Here is a 20,449-nt window from a genome sequence, read left to right on the forward strand (position 1 = left end):
TCTCTTCTTTCCACATGAGTGAGTACAGCTGATGGAGCTTCTCAGTCAGCACAGTGCCTCCATCCTTGTAGACCTCTGCTGGTATGGAGTCTGAGCCAGGTGCTTTGCCACTGGATAGCAGACAGATTGCTTTCTGGGTCTCAATAAGTGTTGGCGGATTGTCCAGTGCTTCGTTGATGGGGACTTGTGGGAGACGGTCTATGGCTTCATCATTTATGGAGGAAGGGCGATTTAAGACACTGTTGAAGTGCTCAGCCCCGCGTTCGAGAATTTTCTCCTTCTCGGTGATCAAAGTATTCCCATCTGCACTGAGGAGGGGGGATGATCCTGAGGATGTGGGGCTGTAGACTTCTTTTAAGGCATCATAGAACCTCTTCATATCGTGCCTGTCAGCATATCCCTGGATCTCATCAGCTTTGTCACTCAGCCACTTATCCTGCATCTGGCGTAACTTTTGCTGAACAGTCCTGCGGATGGCATCGTACGCATCCTTTTTTGATGTGGACTTTGGGTTGCTCAGGTAGGCTTGATGCAGACGGCGTTTCTCATCCAGAAGCTGCTTGATTTCATCACAGTTTTCATCAAACCAGTCTTTGTGCTTTCTGGTCATGGGTCCCAGGGTCTCTGAAGCAGCTCACGCAGGGTCCTCCAGTCAGACTCCACATTCTGGTTGTCCAGAGAGGCGGATTCCAGACGATCTTCCAACAGCTCCACAAAGGACTGTTTGATGGTGATGTTTTTCAGCTTAGCGATGTTGAGCCATTTTGGAGCCTTCTGGCCTTGGGGGCGTCTCTTGGGCTGGATTTGAATATTCAGCTTTGAGACTACAAGGCGATGGTCTGTCCAACACTCGGCGCCGCACATGGTCTTTGTCACACGTACATCTTGCCTATCTCTTTTCCTGACGATGACATAATCAATGAGATGCTAATGCTTTGAGCGAGGGTGCATCCATGACGTCCTGTTACGGGTAGGGAGGCAGAAAACTGTGTTGGTTATCAGCAGTTCGTGTTCTGCACAGGTCTGAAGCAAAAGCAATCCATTTGGGTTGCAGTGGCCCACACCGTGCTTTCCAATCACTCCATCCCAGGAGATGTAGTCAGAGCCAACTCTAGCATTGAAGTCCCCAAGAATGATGAGCTTGTCTGCTTTAGGGATAGCAGCAATGACAGAGTGAAGGTCCTCGTAGAACTTCGCCTTCACTTCATCCGGGTTGGTCATGGTTGGGGCATAGGCACTGACAATCGTGAGGTGCCTCTGGCCAGATGCCAGTGGGAGTTTCATGGTCATAAGCCTATCGTTGACTCCCTTTGGGATTCCAGCTAGCTTGCTGACAAGTGCTGTTTTTACTGCAAAACCAACGCCAGCCTCACGTCGCTCTTCGCTTCCTCGTCCACTCCAGAAGAAGGTGTAACCAGATCCCTGTTCACAGAGCTCGCCTTCGCCTGCAAGCCGAGTCTCACTCAAGGCTGATGTCAATGTTGTATCTGGCGAGTTCGGATGCAACTAGTGCCGTTCTCCTTTGGGGTCTGTCCGCGTTATCTCTGTCCAGGAGAGTCCTTATGTTCCAAGCACCAATGGTGAGAGGAACGATCCTTGTTTTTTCTTTTCTTTCTTGTTGTTTCGACCGCTGATGTAGGGTCCCCGCCAGCCGCGGTATGCTGGCCAGGGTGATATGGAGCAGGCAATTTTTAGGGCACCTTTTCTAGCCCCTTCCTCATGCCAGGGAGGCGAGCAGTGCATTCCTAAAGAGGGCTGCTCAGACGCTCAGACGGCTGCCGAGCTCCATCGCTGCTCCTGTCGACGAAGAACGACCCTATGGCCTGAGCCGCCTGCGTGCAGGTCTGCGGCTGCGACTGCCAGTGTACCCACACCTGTCGTTTCGTCGCTCGCCTGTCGCCACAGGACTTGGGGGTGATGAAATGATGAAGGATAAAAGGTCATTTTGGATGACTGATGACTTGCGCGATGAGTTTGTTTAAAGTGAAGAGGAGTTGCGCAACGTCAACCTCACTCTCTCGTCCGGGTCCACCAATTTCCAGTGGCAAGACTAAGTCGAGACGACTGGAGGATGAGCACGGATGCAGTGGATGACCAAGATATCCTTTCGGTGTCTCATCTTGCTCTCTGCACTCCACAGTGCGTTGCTGTAACCGCCTTCCTCTCCATTGAACCGATAGGTTTCTTCCGCAGATTCTGCCGGATCCAGACTTCGCATGCATAGGTAGACACACCCCGGGGGCCAACTGCGTGTGGCATGCACACAGCACGGTGGAGCTAGATGGCCGTCGGTGGCTCTCCTGAGCCGACGCCCTTTTATGGATCTCCATAAGGGTGTCTAGCCACCCGCCTCACCAGTCCCGGAAGGGAGCGGTGGGAGTGCCGGTTTAGTCGCCGGCAACCCGACCCTGAACAGGTTGTACTGGATTACAGGTTACCAGTAGCAGATCTAATGACCTGACCTGACCTACTCAGTGAACATAAACAGACTCTCAATGGTTAGTTTAATGTGTCTGGATTATAATCATCCTGTTTAAATGATTAAATGAACATATGCCAGATGGAAGACAATAATATTTTGCTAACTGGACCGTATGCAGTGGGCATGAAAAGTGGGTTTGCCTCTCATGCAAATCAGCGTCCAAAACTTTGTCCAGCAAAAACTTGATTTCTAATTATCTGAAATTGGGGGATAGGAGGGGGTGAGGGGGTGGGGTGGGGGGTAAAAACTGGTTGAAGGGATAGTGAGGGGGGAAGTAAAATATATGATGCAAATCATTTGTACACACACACACACACACACACACACACACACACACACACTCTATAACAATGCTAGTACGAAAACAAGTAAGCCACAGTGTAAAGACTACTTGAAATTATATGAATAATATTCAGTGAATAAAAATCACTTCATCTATCAGATTAACTCACTCCATGCCAAGAGTTTTTCCCTTGCCAATCCCTGAAAACCTAGGGTTTGTATAGGATGGGAAAAAAATTGTAAAAAAAACAAATAAACACCCAGACAATTGATATTTAGTATATGTATGCAAGGAATGTTGTTCCATATGTGTGCAAAATCAAAGTGTTTACTCACCATCTTGATGTTGATCGCGGTATCCATATTTTGTGTATTTTTTAGCATTTTTGCACCCATCAGAAAGGTACACCAACATGTTCCACATCACATTCTAACACTATTTGAGGAACTGAAGACCTAGTGCATGCAATGAAGTATGAACAGGTGGTGAAGAAAGTTGAAATTCACACATACAAAAAAAAATATTGTCTCTACATAATGAAAATCAAAAAACAAAGAAAAAAACTCAACCGGCTGGGTGTTGACTGGCCAGTCAGCTGACAAACCTGGTATGCCAGTGAAGGGATGTGCAAGAGGGAAAAAGGAAAAATTGTCAGTCCAATCACTGGTGAAAACACTTGCAAAATCGTCCGTTTCCTCAGTGGTTTCGTCGTCTGTGTCTGTCTCATCTGCTGGCAAATGTTCCTCACTTTCCTCTCCATTGTAAACTCTCTTCAGCGGCCGAATCTATTTCTAGTTCATCGGGATCTGGTTCAAATTCACTGTCCGAAGAATCAACATTATCTCCTTCGACATCAGAGCCTTCAGTTTGGATCATTTCCAAAGCATCTTCGACGCTGAGTAACATTTCACCTCTCCGACCGTGACGAACACTTCGCCGTGACGCCATCTTGTCAAACAACTTACAAAGCTGACAGGGGGCACGCTTTGTTATCAACTGCGGTTGAGCTTATCGCGACACACACGCAGCGTGTGTGAATGAAAAGCTGACCAGAGGTGACGTAAGATATCACATCTGCTTTTGATTTTCGCATCCGACGCGTCACTCCGACAGTACGACTTTTAAAAATCCAAGTCCGCATACGCGGACATTGGCATCCAACGCTTTCTCCGACGATGTCCGCATATGCGGACAATGGTAGCGAGTGAGTTAAGCCACATAAGATTCGTATCTATTTTAAATGCAGCAGAGTTTGGTTATTGGTATCTTTTTTCAACATAACAAAAAGGCAGCTTGCAATATGTGTGCATATGTGTGTGGTGATGATGTTATGAAATAACCGTAAAACTGAAAAGCTAAAAAGAATTTATATATATAGAGAGAGAGACAGATAGATACTATATATATGATGATACTTTTGGGGCATCAGATCAAGCCATACTGATAGAATGTATCTTTTTGATCATTTAAGTATTATGTGGCAAAGCAACATACCTGTTTTACTGACTCATTTGATGAACTTGGCATATTAACATAACCTTGGGTTGCTTACATCAGGTTTTTATAAGAAATATGTTCTGTAACTGTTGAACTTACCATTCAGAAGAATGTGTCTACAGATATTGTTGAAATATGATGATATATGGTATTTGCCTCTTCAGTGCTCCATGACGTATATATATATATATATATATATATATATATATATATATATATGTCATAAGATATGCTTTGCTATTTGCCCCATTATGTATATATACATCAGCATCATTTCAGGATTTTTCACAGTTCTCTTTCAAAATTGATGTGCCCTAATAGCCAGCAGTCAGAAAGCTTGATATGTCTGCTTCAAATATCCATGAGGAGCCACAGCAAATCACTATGTTGGTTGATGATGAACCACAACCTTAGTGGCAGGAAACACTAGTGTATTCCAACTAAAAAGGAAATGAGATTTTGTCATCAGATATGTTGCAGAAGCTACAAAAGTCATTGACAACAATGAAGTGAGTGTCAGGTGTGGCTAAATCTTGCTGGATGTTTCACTTGATGTGACTGAATGTTGAATGATGAGAAAGCAGAGCATGAGTCAGTTCAGCTCTGTCATTGACCTAGAGTTGACCTCAAGTACAAACCACCCACTTATTCAGGGCAGGGAAGGAAGGAGGCCATGATGAAGGGTGGTGAACAGTTTTCTGCAAGTCGTGAATTATGTGTACAGCTTGGTTGGGTTTTTTTTAGAAAGGCATGCTCGGGCGAAATTCTGAACAGTGCTTACCCCCACCCCCTCCCTGCTGCATTGTGGGCCAACTGGGTCTTTGTTAACCTCTTTGATTCTTTGATACTGTCTGAAAATGAGCATGAAGTGAGTGGATGTGACACAGGCAGGAGTTACAATTGAAGGACATGTACAATCATTGTGTTGAATGAACTTCTGTCAGAATTTGATAACCTGTTCATTTTTCTTTCAGACAAGTATGGCTTATGTATGCTTTACTTTCTAGAATTTTTTGTTAATCATTACCCTCCACAACCCAGAACCACCTGGCAAACAGGTAGCACAAGTCAAAATAATGCTTGGCATTGTAGAGGTTAAAGTGAAAAAGGTGTCTTACTATTACATTGTCAACATCAAGCTGATGAATCTCCAATTATAGGTGCATGCTTGGTATTTTCTTATTTCTGTAGCAAACTGGTCAGATAATTGTGGATCACAAAATTGTTAACATACATACTTGGTCCTCAGCATAATTTTTTATATGTGCACGTTATTTTTTCTTGTTTCCATTACCTTCAAAACTCTTACATTCTGTTTACAGTCTTTATATCCCTATCTTAAGCATCTGTTTTCATTAAATGAGTCCAGACATAAAGTGGCCTTTAAGCACTCATCCTGAGACATTCCATACAGCTTTATGGTTGACGTTCATTGTTTCCTTTTCTGCCGTGTGTCATCATATTTGCAACAGTTTATATAAGTATATTGTGTGCACTGTAAAAAAAAAAGAAAGAAAGAAAAAGAAAAAAAAAAAAGAAATATAGGTACTAACCTTCAGAAATTACCATACTGGTTTTTGTTTGATGTTTGTTTTTTCTTCCACATATTGTCTTATTTCTATCACAAAACAACTGTTGGTAATACTATAAGACTATACAGTGATCAGGGTTTGAGGCCCCATTCCAGCAATATATTATATCCTTGGGGAAAGGCACTTTACTCTGATTTTCCTCATTCTATCCAAGATACCTGGCTTCTGTTGAGAAAGTTTAAAAGGGCAGACAGAGAGGATTGGGCCCCATCTTCCTATGCCAAGCCCAAGACACAGTGGATGTGAACTGACTGCCATGATGGCTGGAAAAGGCTATGGGATCAATAACTTTTAACAAGTCAAAAGTGTGCATTGTAAAAGTGAACTGCTTTGTTGTTTTATTCTGTTTTCTATAAACCAATTGTTGTTGTTGTGAAATAATTATAAAGAGGAAATAAATAAAGTTTTCTAACTAAAATGTTTTCTTCTTCCTACTTGTTTGTGAAACATGTATTTCCATATATATATATATATATGTGTGTGTGTATGTGAACACATGTACACAAACACACAACACAATCCTCAATCTCAAAACTATACTTTTTTGTTTTTGTTTTTTTTGTTTTTGGTGGTGTTCATCTTGGCTGTTTGGATACATCTGTCTATCTATCTATATATATATAGAGAGAGATACGGATACGTATGATTTATTCATCAGGCCATAGCTCCTATGAAGGAGTACACAAACAACATTTGTTGCATCGCATTTGTTTGAGAAACACAAGAAAACCAAAATTACATGAAACACAGATACATTAGCAAAACATATTATGAGGTTGCAACTTCTCTAAATTTAAATGCTTTGTGCAGGAAAATGGACAAATTCCATATATCATTTTGCCTTTTGGACGACATCAATAAGCACAACATGAATATACAAGGTTGTCAGTAATATCTAGCTGGAAGATATCTTTCTCTTAACCCTTTAAGAGCTGAACAGCTCAAAACTAAATACACTTTATCTTCTTTCTCTTTCTGGCATACTAGGCAAATCAAATCATCAACATCAGATTCCCTGTATCTGGAACGATGTGCAGCCAGACTCGAACACATCCAGCCTAAATTTTGTATTATTATTCTCAAATATTTGTCCATGTTTAACGTCAAATAAGGTTTCATATCATGTAGTCCGCAAAATGTTCTATACATATTAAAACTATTGCTGTTTTGAACATGCTCATTCTATGTTTGCCATCTACAATCAATTAAACATTGACGGAAAATTTTAATAAAATCATTTATGCTACCCGCACCTTGATTGAACCAACTTTGCAAAAACCATTTTCACACAGACAAAATGCGTTACCCAATTTTTCATTCCTCTAGAATCCAAATTAAACAACATTTTGTAAGTTTTCATTTGTATTCTAATTTCATCCATTTGTACTAATCTAAGCCACTATCGTATGTACTGAACAGCAGAATTTACAACTATTGGGCATTTATTAGTGTTGCCATATACAAGGTCATTAGGTGTACGTATATCAACACCCAAAAACTTCTTCAAAGCAAATAGATGCACAGATTCACAATGAAACGTAGCATTGTTTAAACCCCACAACTCTGAACCATATTGCACAACTGGTTACACTTGAAAGTCAAACATTTTCAGAAAGTTTCATGGAAGTATTATTTAATAAAGAGTCTTTTCATGATACGTAACAACACAATTTTTGCCCTACCAGCGAGATAATCGCAAGCTGAAACAAAGCTTAAACATGTAGTAAAAAAAAATATCCCTAAATACTCATACACATTTAAACAGGCACTGTAAAGCCATTTTTCCCTTGCACCTAAGAATCCACCCTTTCGAAATACAATGTTACTTTTTTCCATATTAACCTTCAACTGAAGAGATGTGGCAGTTTGATGTAAGATATTTAATTGATTCTACAGACCAACAACAGTCTCGGATAATGAAATAACGTCGTCAGCCAGCAAAATAATAAACAGTTCAAATACATCATAAGAAATAGTGGCACCGTGTCTTCCATGATTGAGTATTTCTATCGCCAATTCATTAATAAAAAGAGAAAATGATATTGGACTGCACGCATCACCTTGCTTTGCTCCACATCTAACTACATTTTACATTATACTCCGAATACACCTGTGTAGTTTCCCTCTATACCATTTCTTATCAAAATAGGCCAAAGTAAATTCCTGTTTACAGAAAGAATCAAAAGCCTTTTCAAAGTCGATGAAGGCCACATATGATTTACAATTATAAGAAAACTGAACATATTCCTGTAGTCTGCAGTCTACACTAAACAATTTATTACTAATATTACTCAGGGATATACCTCTATAATTATTGGGATCTTTGACATCACCCTTTTTATACAATGGCAAAATAATAGACTGTCCCGGTTTTGGGGAAAATACCTTTATCAAACAGAACATTAAACAACTTGACGAAAAGCTAAATAACTTGCTCATTTGAGTTTTTATATAGTTCACAATAATACCGTCAGAGCCAGGGGCTTTACGGTTTTTTGACTCGTGTAAACAAAGTAAGTCTATGTTTTAACCCGGTGTTCGGTTGTCTGTGTGTGTGTGTGTGTCCGTGGTAAACTTTAACATTGCCATTTTCTCTGCAAATTTGGCATAAAAATAGGAAAAATTCAGTTCTTTCCAGACATCTTGTTTAAAATATTGCACCTCTGGGATTGGCACAAAAACATGGAAGTTATATTTCTGGTGCATGTCTTTGGTGCAGATAGTAAAAAAAATAAAAAAATAAAAAAAATCTGTAATTAATGCTAGGGGGGGGGGGGGGGGGTAATTTGCTTTAAACTGATCTTTCTCATCTTAAACATTACATTTTGAAATTATACATAAAAAGCTTGTGTGTTTTACTCTTAGTGTACAGGGCTTTCACTATGTTCATTCGCCCAAGTGGTCTCAATACTATGAGTAGACTTTATAGATCTATTGGCTGAGAACTGCATGCACATATTTATACATATTCAAAGCGCGTGCTCATATTCCTCGCTGACCTGCCTGTTCAATCTTATATTCAATCGACAATACACGATAATATGTGATGGAAAGTAGGAGAAGGAGACCAGTTTCAGTTCAGTTTCAGTAGCTCAAGGAGGTGTCACTGCATTCGGACAAATCCATATACGCTACACCACATCTGCCAAGCAGATGCCTGACCAGCAGCGTAACCCAATGCGCTTAGTCAGACCTTGAAAAAAAAGGTGAATATATAATAGATATGCGTACATAAATAAGTAAATAAATAAATAAATAATAATTATAATATAAAAAAAAGGGGGGTAGTAGTAGTAGTAGTAATAATAATAATAATAAATAAATAAATAGATAAATAAATAAGTCAACAGGGTAGTGTGTGTGGGTGTGTGTGTGTTGGGGCTCATGTACGTTTATGTGTATTTGACTGTGCTTTCACATCTGTGAAACTGCATGTTTGGTGCATATATGTTATGCATGTGTGGGTGTATGTGTGAGGAGACCATTAAATATTTATTCAGAGAAAGATTTGTGAACGCCTCATCACTAACTGGATTGTGCCCCAAACTGCCATAAAAATGTCAAGTTTGACAAAATCAGTCGGAATTCACAGTTTAAAATATTAAACCATGAGAGTTAATACCCTAGATGAAACGTATAAATTTCCAGTCTTGACTTTTCTCAAGAATAAGTCCTTTTCACTTCATACGACGTTTAAAAGTACTTGTACTTGGCTCTACGTGTTATTAGTTTAACAAAATACTCAATTTTAATATCAACTTTAAAACTAAAGTGTTTTGTGTAATTTCCCGGCCACACACAACCGTACTTCTAATAATAATATTAAGACACTCTCTCTGCACAGTCAACCGTTACTTACCAGACTCAGTGCAAGGTCGTAATATCCATTTACGAAAGCTCTTCTTCTGTGCACTTATTCTGCCAGTAATCGATTATGTGTCAGATTTATGGCACAGCTGTAGCCTCTCAAACATGAAGTTTATTCACCGAATGTATAAAAGAGCACTGAAAATAGTATTCTTAAAATCGAACTCCCAGACCCCAATGGACTATAAAGAACAACATATCATCTTTTCACAACAAGCTGTTTGCATGCATAATGTTATGTATGGGAATTCTCCAAAAAAGATTGCAGACACTTTTAAAACTAATGAACACAGACACAACCATATGCTCTGCATACCCAGACCAAGAAACAACCTTTACAAATCCAGCTTTCTGTATTCTGGTGGACATTTATTGAATAATATTCCACCCACACTAAAAAGTACTGTGAATAAAAACGTGTTTAAGAAAAATCTGAAGAATTACCTCATTGAAAAACAGTAAAAATCTTGATCTGTTATAAATTGTAAATGTATTGTATATGCTGGTGTTGGCAAGGATTTTGTACTATATGAGGGAATATGTGCATGTGGGTGGGACGGGCATGGTGTAATTGTGTCAGAGCATTTGTGTTCAATTGTATGTGTGTGTGTGTGTGTGTGTGTGTGTGTGTGCGCGCGCGCCCGGTGTGTGTGTGTGTGAAATAGAAATGCAATTGTGTATTTCTTTATCACAACATTCTTGTGTGTGTGTGTGTGTGTGTGTGTGTGTGTATGCATTTTGTTGTTGTTGCTTTTCATCTGTTTGTTTCTTCTCTCTCTCTCTCTCTCTCTCTCTCTCTCACGGTGTCACCCTTGGCCTGCTCCTCACCCTTTTGTTCTGGGGCAGTTTGCTGTTGAGATGTGGAGACGTAGAGCAGAACCCTGGACCCGGATCCAAGACGGATGGCCTGAGGCAGACCAGGCTGGGCAGCGCCGGACGCAGGGCCAGCACGGACAGGACCACAACTTCCGACAGCAGCGGGCAGACAACTTCCTCTTTACAGCAACCTACCCTTGCTGATGTCTTCGACATGCTCCAGTCCTTGGACAGTAAGTTCTGTGAAATGAACACTAAAGTCTCTGTCATGGAACAATCTATGAAGGAAATGAGTGAGCAGTATTGCACTTTGTCAGATGGCATAAAAGATTTGAGGGAGGAAGTGAGGGTACTCAGAAAGGAGAATGAGGATCTAGCCAAGGTCAATTCAGATCTCATGTCCAAGATTAATCAATTAGAAATGAAGACTGGTGACCTAGAGGGTAGATCTAAAAGAAATAACCTCATTTTCTATGGGATAAGCAGGGATCAAAACGAAACAAATGACCAGTGTGAGGGAAAGGTGCAGGACCTTCTTACTGACACACTGGATATGAGTCAGCACGTTGAACTGGACCGGGTCCACCGTTTGAATGGCAGACCTGACTCCCCCATCATTGTGAGGTGTTGTTTTTACAAAGATAAAGTACAGATCCTGAAAGTCAAAAAGAAACTGCAGGGCAGTAATTTATTTGTGGGGGAAGACTTCTCATACCATGTGAGGGAGATTAGGCATAAACTTTCCCCTCATCTGAAGAAGGCCAGAAATGAGGGGAAAAGAGCCACAATGATTTACGACCATCTCCTTATAGACGGCAAGAAATTCTTTCTTGGCAGTCAGGACACACTACAGGAATCAAGATAGGGTAATGGCAGGCCAGTTGAACTGCACTGTTTTTCTCCTATTGAGAAGAGGTACAAAGTTAACAAAGCACCGTTTGTGTGTTTTCCTGTCACAGATGTCAGTTCTTCACATGAACACGTCAATGTAGGTCAGGACAGCGAGGCCGAGCAATCGGCTGACAGCATGAATGAGCACGTGCAGGATGTGTTGCGTGCAAATGTAAATAGACCCTTCTCTTTTTAGTTGTGGAATGTGCATGGTTTGCTGCCTAAAATTGTCGATCCTGATTTTATTTCATTTGTTTGTGGATTTGATTTCGTTTGTTTAGTTGAAACTTTTGTGGAAGATTTTCAGTTTGATGTATTTATAGGATATACGCTCTTTTGTAATTCAGCTGTAAAATTCACTAAGCAAGGGAGGCGATCAGGTGGATTACTTTGTCTGGTAAGAAACGAATTTCTTTCTTGTTTTAATCATATTGACACGAAATACACAAATGTTTGTGTATTTTTGATTGATAAACAACTATTTGGACTTGATAAAGATATCATCTATGTTTGTTCATACATACCTCCAGAAGGCTCTCCTTTTTATGTTCATTTTGATATTGACAATGGAATCAGTGTGCTAGAAGACTATTTGACCGATTTATTGTTAGAGAAAGACGTTTATGTTATTCTAAATGGTGATCTAAATAGCAGAACTTCAAACATCCCTCCAGATTGTTTCGTAAAAGATATTTTTGATGTACAACACAGAAGCCAATCTTTTAATGCAACTCGTTGTTCCAATGATCATAATCTGAATAATTATGGGAAATTATTATTGAATATGTGTACTGCTTTAGATTTGAACATTTTAAATGGAATGTGTAAAGGTGACCTTGAAGGTTGCTACACATATATATCTGACTCTGGAAGCAGTGTTATCAATTACTTTATTTTCTCAAATGAACTATTTACAATGTTATATGATTCATGTGAATTATCTGTTATTGAACGTATTGACTCTGACCATTTACCAATGACAATGCGAGTTGTTTTTCCAAATGATAACCTTTGTGATGTCAATATACAAGAAAAGCATTATGTTACAGATAGAATAGTATGGAATGAAGAATATGCAGATCTATATACCACCACTTTATGTAATGAAGATATGCGTATGAAAATAGACTTAGTGATTAATCTAATTGATACTGATGTAAGTGAAGCTCTAAGAAAATTCAGTGACTGTATTAGAGAGAGTGCAGAATGTATGAAGAAACGTGTGTCCTTCAATGGTAATAAGAAAGTGAATGACTGGTTTGATCAGGAATGTGCACTTTTTAAAAGGAATACAAAGAAACTGTTTCGAAGATGTCGTCGTACATTAAAGGTTGAAGATAATATAGAATATGTGATTGCTAGACGTGAATATAAGTATTTACTTAAGAGAAAGAAAAAACAATACAATAAATCTTTGTTAGATAAACTTGTAATAACAGTTGATAATCAGAAAGAATTCTGGGATACTGTTAGAGGAGTGTCGTTTAAGAGAAAACAACCAAGTAATAACATATCAGTTGATACGTGGTTTCATCATTTTCAAGCCTTGTTAGAAAAAGATGTTAGTAATATTCAAAATGGTGACACTCCTGATGTTGAGTTAGAAGGATACATCAATCGTCCAATTTCTGTGGAAGAAATATTACTTGCTTTCAGAAAATTAAAATGCCCAAAGGCGGCTGGTCCCGATGGTATCATTGCTGAGCTATTTAAGAATGCAAACGAACAGGTTGTGCAGTTTTTCTTTAAAATGTTTCATAAACTTTTCGATAATGGTATATTTCCAGATAGCTGGTCTGAATCTATTATTCAACCTATTTTCAAGAAAGGCGACATTAATAATCCAAACATTTACAGAGGAATTTCTTTGACTGATGTAAGTAGCAAGTAATTCGGAATAATCATTAATAATAGATTACAGGAGTGGGTGGAAGAAAATAATATTACAGGTGAATGTCAAGCTGGGTTTAAGAAGGGATATTCAACAGTCGACCACATGTTTACTTTGCTAGCCTTAGTTCAAAAACAATTTTCACACAATCGTAAATTGTATGTAGCATTTATTGACTTTGAAAAAGCTTTTGACTCCATAAATAGAAATCTTCTTTGGCCAGTTCTTATTAAAAAAAAATGGTATAAAAGGAAAATTGTATAGGTGTATTAAAAGTATGTATGATGTAGTTAAAGCTAGAGTCCGATGTGGTGCCAAACTGACAGATTATATAACATGTACTTCTGGGGTTAAACAAGGTGATGTATGATGTAGTTAAAGCTAGAGTCCGATGTGGTGCCAAACTGACAGATTATATAACATGTACTTCTGGGGTTAAACAAGGTGATGCATGCAGCCCAGTTCTTTTTTCTTTATTCATAAACGAATTAGCAATAGAAGTAATTAATAATGGTAGGCATGGTGCTGTGTTTCCACTTGATGCTTTTGAATTGTTTATTCTTTTGTTAGCAGACGATATCATTTTGATTTCAGAAACAGTTATAGGCCTACAAACACAATTAAATAGTTTACAGCGTGCAACAACATCTCTTCAATTAAAGGTAAATATGTCTAAAAGTAACATAATAGTATTTCGGAAAGGTGGATATTTAAGTGTGAGAGAACAATGGTTTTATGATGGTGTTGCAATGCCTATTGTTAATGTGTATAGATATTTAGGAATTCTCTTCTCAACCCGTTTAAGTTTTGTTGCTGCTTGCAAGGAACTTGCAAGCAAAGCAAAAAATGCTTTGATAAGTGTAATGAAAAGATTATGTATGTTAAACAATAATTCATTTAATTTATTCTTTAAGCTTTTTGACTGCCAAATACAACCAATAGTGCAATATGGATCTGAGCTATCCAGCTAGATAATGCTGTTTTTCATTGTGAATCAGTTCATTTGCTGGCTTTAAAGAAATTTTTAGGAGTAGATATGCGAACGCCAAATGACTTTGTTTATGGTGAAACAAACCGATATCTTATATATATAAACTCTGTTTTGAATTGTATTCGCTACTGGATCAAACTTGTTCACATGGAAGATAGCAGGATACCGTCTAAGGCTTATAAAATGTTGTATGATTTAGATATCAAGGGAAAGAAAAACTGGGTAACTAAGGTTCGTCTTTGTTTGTTTGAATATGGATTTGGTTTTGTGTGGATGGAACAGGGTGTTGGAAGTGTTAATGGTTTTATATCTGTTTTCCGCCAAAGGCTAATTGATTGTAGATGGCAGACTTGGAATAATCATATTCATACCAGCGAGAGATTTGATATGTACAGAACTTTCTGTAGTGTACATGATTTAAAACCTTATCTACTGCAAGATATGGACAGACACTTGAAATTTATAACAACAAAATTTAGATTAGGAATATCAGAACTGACAGTGCTTCGCTCAAGATACAAAACTTCTAGTACGAATCTGCCCTCTATGTAACGAATCTGAAGAAAACGAATTGCATTTTGTTCTTTGTTGCCCAGTGCTAGAAAATATTCGTGAAATGTTTATATAAGCAAAATATTACAAACATCCCTCTTTGTTTAAATTAAGTCTGTTAATGTCGTCAAGCAACAGTAAGGACGTTCGTGATTTTTCCTTGTTTTTGTATAAGGCTTACAAACTTAGAGAAATAGTCACTTCGTGAAATGAATATAATTATGTTTTGTTATCTGCATTTATGCTTGTTTGCTTATGTTGTCTTATTGAGTTGTATAACGTTCATATTAACCCCTTCACTTGGGGCTGAGGCCTATATGTGAATAAACCATTCTGTTCCGTTCCGTTCTCTCTCTCTCTCTCTCTCTCTCTCTCTCTCTCTCTCTCATATATATTTTCTCTTTTTTGACTGATGTCTTGATGTATAAAAGCAATTAAATGTTGCTTATTCAATTTACCATCATGAAATAAAATCTTGACTTCACAGAGAGAGAGAGAGAGAAATCGATTTTTTTTTTTTATTGCGGGAAAAGGAATGAAACCTATGGGCTTGTTTTCATCCTACCCTCGTAAAGAAAACATACAGACTAATCTAGGAATGAAAAGAAAAGAAGAAAAGAAAAAGAAAAAGTTGGAAAATACATAGACATCGCCAAGAAAAAACAGATGATGGAGTCTCCCGTCGGACCGACGGATGAGTAGGCAGGCAGGCTTATCTGTCGGTGTGTGTCCTCATAAGGAAGAAGAGGCCGATTCTGGATGCGCAGCACTTCCCACAGGTGTTGCAAGGGAAAACGTCTCCAGAAGTTGAGCCCTGTTTCCTTCGCTCACGCTTCTCCTTAATGGCCAGCGTTCCCTTGTTTTCAAACGTCTTTATGCCACTAGAGCACAGCATCCTCCAACGAGAGCGGTCATCAGTTTATCAGGAAGCGATGTCTATGTCACAGGCTTTGAGGTTTGTCTTCAAGGTGTCCTTGAAGTGCTTGCAGGGTCTTCCAAGTTCGTGGTGGCCTTCCTTCAGCTGGCCATACAAGAGCATCTTCGAACGGATCCTGCTGTCTGTCATGCGGACAACTGGATCAGCAGCCTTTCGATGGTGGACAGGCCGCTCCTCTCTAGGACCTGGAGGTTGGAGACCCTGTCTTGCCACTTTATGCCAAGGATCTTCCGTAGGCATCTCTGGTGAAACTGCTCAAGTTGTTGAATGTGATGCCTTTGTTGTTCCACAGCCTGTTGTTGAGTCTGCCAAAGGCGGAGCTGGCCTTGGTGATGCGCAGCGTCACTTCTGCATCAAGGGCTGCGTTGCTGCATAGGGTACTGCCCAGGTAGCAAAACTTGTTGACTGACGATCTCTTGTCTCCGGGGGATGGGGGGCCGGGGGGGGGGGGGGGGGGGGTTGATGGGCGGGAGGCATTGGCGTTCTATGAGCTAGCTGGTTGGTACATGGACTCAGTCTTGCTGAGGCTGATGGTGAGTCCAAAGCACCTGCAGGAGGTTGAAAACCTGTCCATAATGAACTGCATGTCCTCATGGGTGTGTGCAGCAAGCACGCAGTCATCAGCGAAGAGGAACTCTCAACAGTGCCTCAAACACCCTTGACCTTGCGTGGAGTCGCCGCAAGTTGAAAAGTTTGCCATCTGTGCGAAACTGTAGATGCCCCGGTCACAGTCTTGGAAGGCATCAATCAGCATGGAGAACAGTGTGGGTGCCAGGATATAGCTCTGCTTCACTCCATTTACCACAGGGAACGGATCCGACATGTCAGTATTTTCCTGTACTCTCGCCTGCATGCCATCGTGGAATGACGCAATCAGCTGGACAGCCGAATTTTAGGTGTTCTTCATCTCACGCAGCCTCTTCTGTACAAGTTGCTTGGTTTGCAAGTACTGGTTATTCTTCCTCTGGCAGTCTTTATTGGAAATGTGGTCCTGATGCCGTATATGCAGTGTGTTCAGGAGCTTGGAGATTCCATTCTCGTCAAACCAGTCTTTGTGGCTCCTCTGTACAAAGCCGAGTGTGTCAGCTGCTGCTGTGTACACAGCATCTCTAAAGGTGCTCCATACCTCTTCTACATCAGTCGATGCAGAAATTTAGATGCTTGGATTTGCTGCTGCAGCACAGTCCTTTGTGATAGGAGGCGGTGGATGTTCAGCTTCCTTGGGAGTTTCTGCCTGGCTGGTTGGAGCTTGCGTGCAAGTCTGATGTTCATCTTGCTGCGTACCAGGCGATGGTCCGACCATCAGACTGCTCCTCTCATGCAGCGTGTAATGGAAACATCACCTTTGTCCCTCTGCCGGACAATCACATAGTCCAGCATGTGCTACTGCTTGGAGCGGGAGTGCATCCATGTGTTCATGTACTTGTCCGCTTGTTGGGTGTTGGTGATGGTCAGTCCATGCTGCGAGCAGTACAAGAGCGAAAGCAGTCCGTTGGAGTTGCACTTGCCAGTGCCGTGATGTCCTAGGACTTTTGGCCACGAGGAGAAGTCCACGCTGACGCGGGCATTGAAATTCCCAAGGATGATCAGCCTGTCCTTTCTGTCTGGTGTGGCTGTGCTTCTCGTAGAAAGCTTTTTTGATGTCATCAGGTTGGTCATCGTCGGGGCATAGCAGCTGATGACTGTGGAGAAGTGATCCTCGGACAGCTTCAGACGCATGGTCATCAGCCTGTCGTTTATCCCACGTGGAAGGCTGTCAAGCTGTCGTCAGTGCTAGTTTGGTTTGTATGGCAAAGCCCACGCCTGATGTTCTTGGGGTGCCATCTGGCTTCCCAGTGCGTAGAAGGTGTAGCCCCCTCCAGTTTGGTTTGGCAGGGTTCTCTCACCACATCAGGACAAGTTCTCTTGGGAGCTTTATTGAGGACGGGGAACGTATCGGGACCTTCAGTTCCTTGGCATATGCGGTGACTGTCTGTTCATTCTTTTCAAATGCTATGTCTATTGGAAGTCTAGCTTCTCTGCCAAACATCAGCTAGCGAAGTGTGGAGGTGTAGCTGGAACTTGGTTCTTGCGTGGCTTCTTTTTATTTCGAACAAATGGCAACCAGATGGACAGAAACACATCCTGACCTTGTGCCTTCCTCCAGTCTCGCATTGTCATTTGCATATCATCTGTGTCACCAGAGTCCAGAATGTTAGTGACATCTACAGACAAACAGCATGTAGCATATGTGGGGACATTGACTGCACCACTGAGTTTCTTGACAGTTTCTGGCGGTATTTCAGATTTCCTGGGTGGACGTGAGAGAGCATCAGCATCAACATTCGTAGCACCAGGCTAATACTTTATGTCAAAGTTATACGCTGACAGTGCTGCCAACCAGCGGTGTCCTGTTGAATCCAGTCTCGCTGACGTAAGTGAGGGGATTGTTGTCCCATTTCAGACTTCCTGGGTAGATGTGAGAGAGCATCAGCATCAATTCGCAGCACCAGCCTTATACTTTATGTCAAAGCTATACGCTGACAGTACTGCCAACCAGCGGTGTCCTGATGCATCCAGTCTCGCTGACGTAAGGACATAAGTGAGGGGATTGTTTTCCGTGAAGACCGTGAAACTTCCTCCATAAAGGTAGTCTTTGAACTTTTCTGTGACAGCCCATTTCAAGGCCAAGAATTCCAGTTTGTGTGCTGGGTAGTTCCTTTCCCATTTGCTGAGCCCACGGCTGGCGTAGCAGATGACGCGTTTGCATCCATCTTGCTCCTGGTATCAAACTGCCCCCAAGCCTTTACAAACAGCATTTGTATGAAGCTCGAAAGGTCTGGGTACCCTAACACAGGAGAAGAGAGTATGTCCTGCAGGTGTTGAAAAGCTTGCTCTAGCTCTGGTCCCCATGTGAATGGTTTCTGGGGAGAAGATGGAGTCTGCACCTTCCTTCTGTGCGTTTTCTTCATCAGTGTTGGTATCATGTCTGTCAGTGGCCGGCGATGCTGGAGAAGCCTTTCACGAATTTCCGGTAAAATCCTAAAAAAAATCTTCTGTCCTCAGCTGTTCTTGGAGTAGGCCAGGATCTGATGACTTCCACTTTGGATGGGTCCGCTTCAGTGCCGTCCTTTGACACAACGTGGCCGATGAACACAACCTTTTCTGCCAAGAATTTGCATTTCTTTGGCAACCGACAGCTTGAGACATGATTCCCTGATTCTTTTGAAGATTTTCTCCAGGCGTTCCATGTGTTCTTCGTAGATCTTGGAGAACACAATGAGGTCATGGAGGTAAATCAGACATATCTTGTGATGGTAGTCTGAAAAGCTGTCTTCCATCAATCTCTGGTAGTTTGACGGGCTGTTGCAAAGACCCATGGCAAGCCTGCTGAACTCAAAGAATCCCAGAGGGCCAGCTGTGAGTGCAGTTCTTTCCTTGTGGCACTCCTCAATTTCTATCTGGTAATATCCACTTTTCATGTCCAGGACAGTAAAATAGTGGGAACCTGAGAGGCAGTCAAGGATTTCGTCAATACGTGGTAAAGTGTAGGAATCCTTCACCGTGTGTCTGTTTGATTCTCTAAAATCCACAAACATTCTCAGTGCACCGTTCTTCCGTCGGACAAGAACAATAGGTGAAGGCCATGGACTGTATGACCTCCTGATGATTCCTGCCGTAAGTAGTTGTTGAAGATGAGTCTTCACTTCGTCGTACATGGAAGGAGGAATATGATGATGTCTCTTCTAGAAGGGCTCTGGATTGCTGAGTTCAATCCTGTGCTTCACTCACCCTGTGAAACCAATGTCACATTCATCCACTGAAAAGATATCCTGGTACTGCAGGATTAGGTCTTTTGCTCTATCCACAAGTTTTAGTGACAGAGTTTCAGAGGTGATCTCAATTGTCTCTGAAAGTGTCACAAGCATCCCTGATGTAGAGTCTCCTACTTCTGTCTGTGAGTCGACGGTGACAGGCTGAATTTCACACAGTCCCGGGAGGTAGAGTAACTGTGTGGGTTGATGTATTTGCAATGTTGGCGTCCAGCCACCCGTTTTTCTTGTAGCTGTACCTGATGAGAGTTGGAGCTAGAGTTTCAGAAGTGATCTCAATTGTCTCTGAAAGCGTCACAGGCATCCCTGGTGTAGAGTCTCCTACTTCTGTCTGCGAGTTGATTGTGACAGGCTGAATTTCACACAGTCCTGGGAGGTAGAGTAACTGTGTAGGTTGATGTATTTGCAATGTTGGCGTCCACCCGCCCGTTTTTCTTGTAGCTGTAGCTGATGAGAGTTGGAGCTACATCTAGACCATCATCCAGGTTTATATGAGGCTGCAGGAGGGCGCATGTGGACTGATAGGGCAGATCTTTATCAACAACACCTTGAACAACCACGTTCTGATTTGGGTAAATGGTAACTGGCTGAGATTTCACCAACTTTACCAACCCAAGGCAGTATTTCATCCGTTCCAGTCTTCTCTCTCATAGCACAATGCACCCGAAGGCAATGTACCAAGATGTTGCCATGTCAGCATTCTGAAGAAACTGTTGCCCATACTGGGCCTTGCAACCTTCTATTGTTTTTGACAAGATGTTGGTTCCAAAAAGAACAGGTACCGTGCTGTTATATTTGCTGTCAGGGACTACCAAAACGATACAAGGAGCTGCCTTAT

At 41.2% G+C, this 20,449-nt stretch overlaps 1 protein-coding gene across 4 annotated transcripts in view; it reads left to right on the forward strand.

The window, feature by feature from the left end:
* Positions 1–10,725: 10,725 nt before the first annotated feature.
* The window catches only part of LOC143274744 (meiotic nuclear division protein 1 homolog), an 83,390-nt gene continuing 73,666 nt past the window's right edge, over positions 10,726–20,449 (forward strand). For 3 of the 4 annotated variants that reach the window (XR_013053303.1, XM_076578657.1, XM_076578654.1), the window contains exon 1: positions 11,546–11,600. Coding sequence is in view for 3 of the 4 variants with exons in the window: in XM_076578657.1 (XP_076434772.1) it covers positions 11,565–11,600 (36 nt within the window). In the remaining variant the exon portion in view is untranslated. Of the gene's footprint in view, positions 10,771–11,545; positions 11,601–20,449 lie in introns of those variants that run through there. The other variant, XM_076578655.1, reaches the window with a different exon arrangement.

Source organism: Babylonia areolata, chromosome 29, assembly GCF_041734735.1.
Source record: "Babylonia areolata isolate BAREFJ2019XMU chromosome 29, ASM4173473v1, whole genome shotgun sequence".
NCBI lineage: Eukaryota > Metazoa > Mollusca > Gastropoda > Neogastropoda > Buccinidae > Babylonia > Babylonia areolata.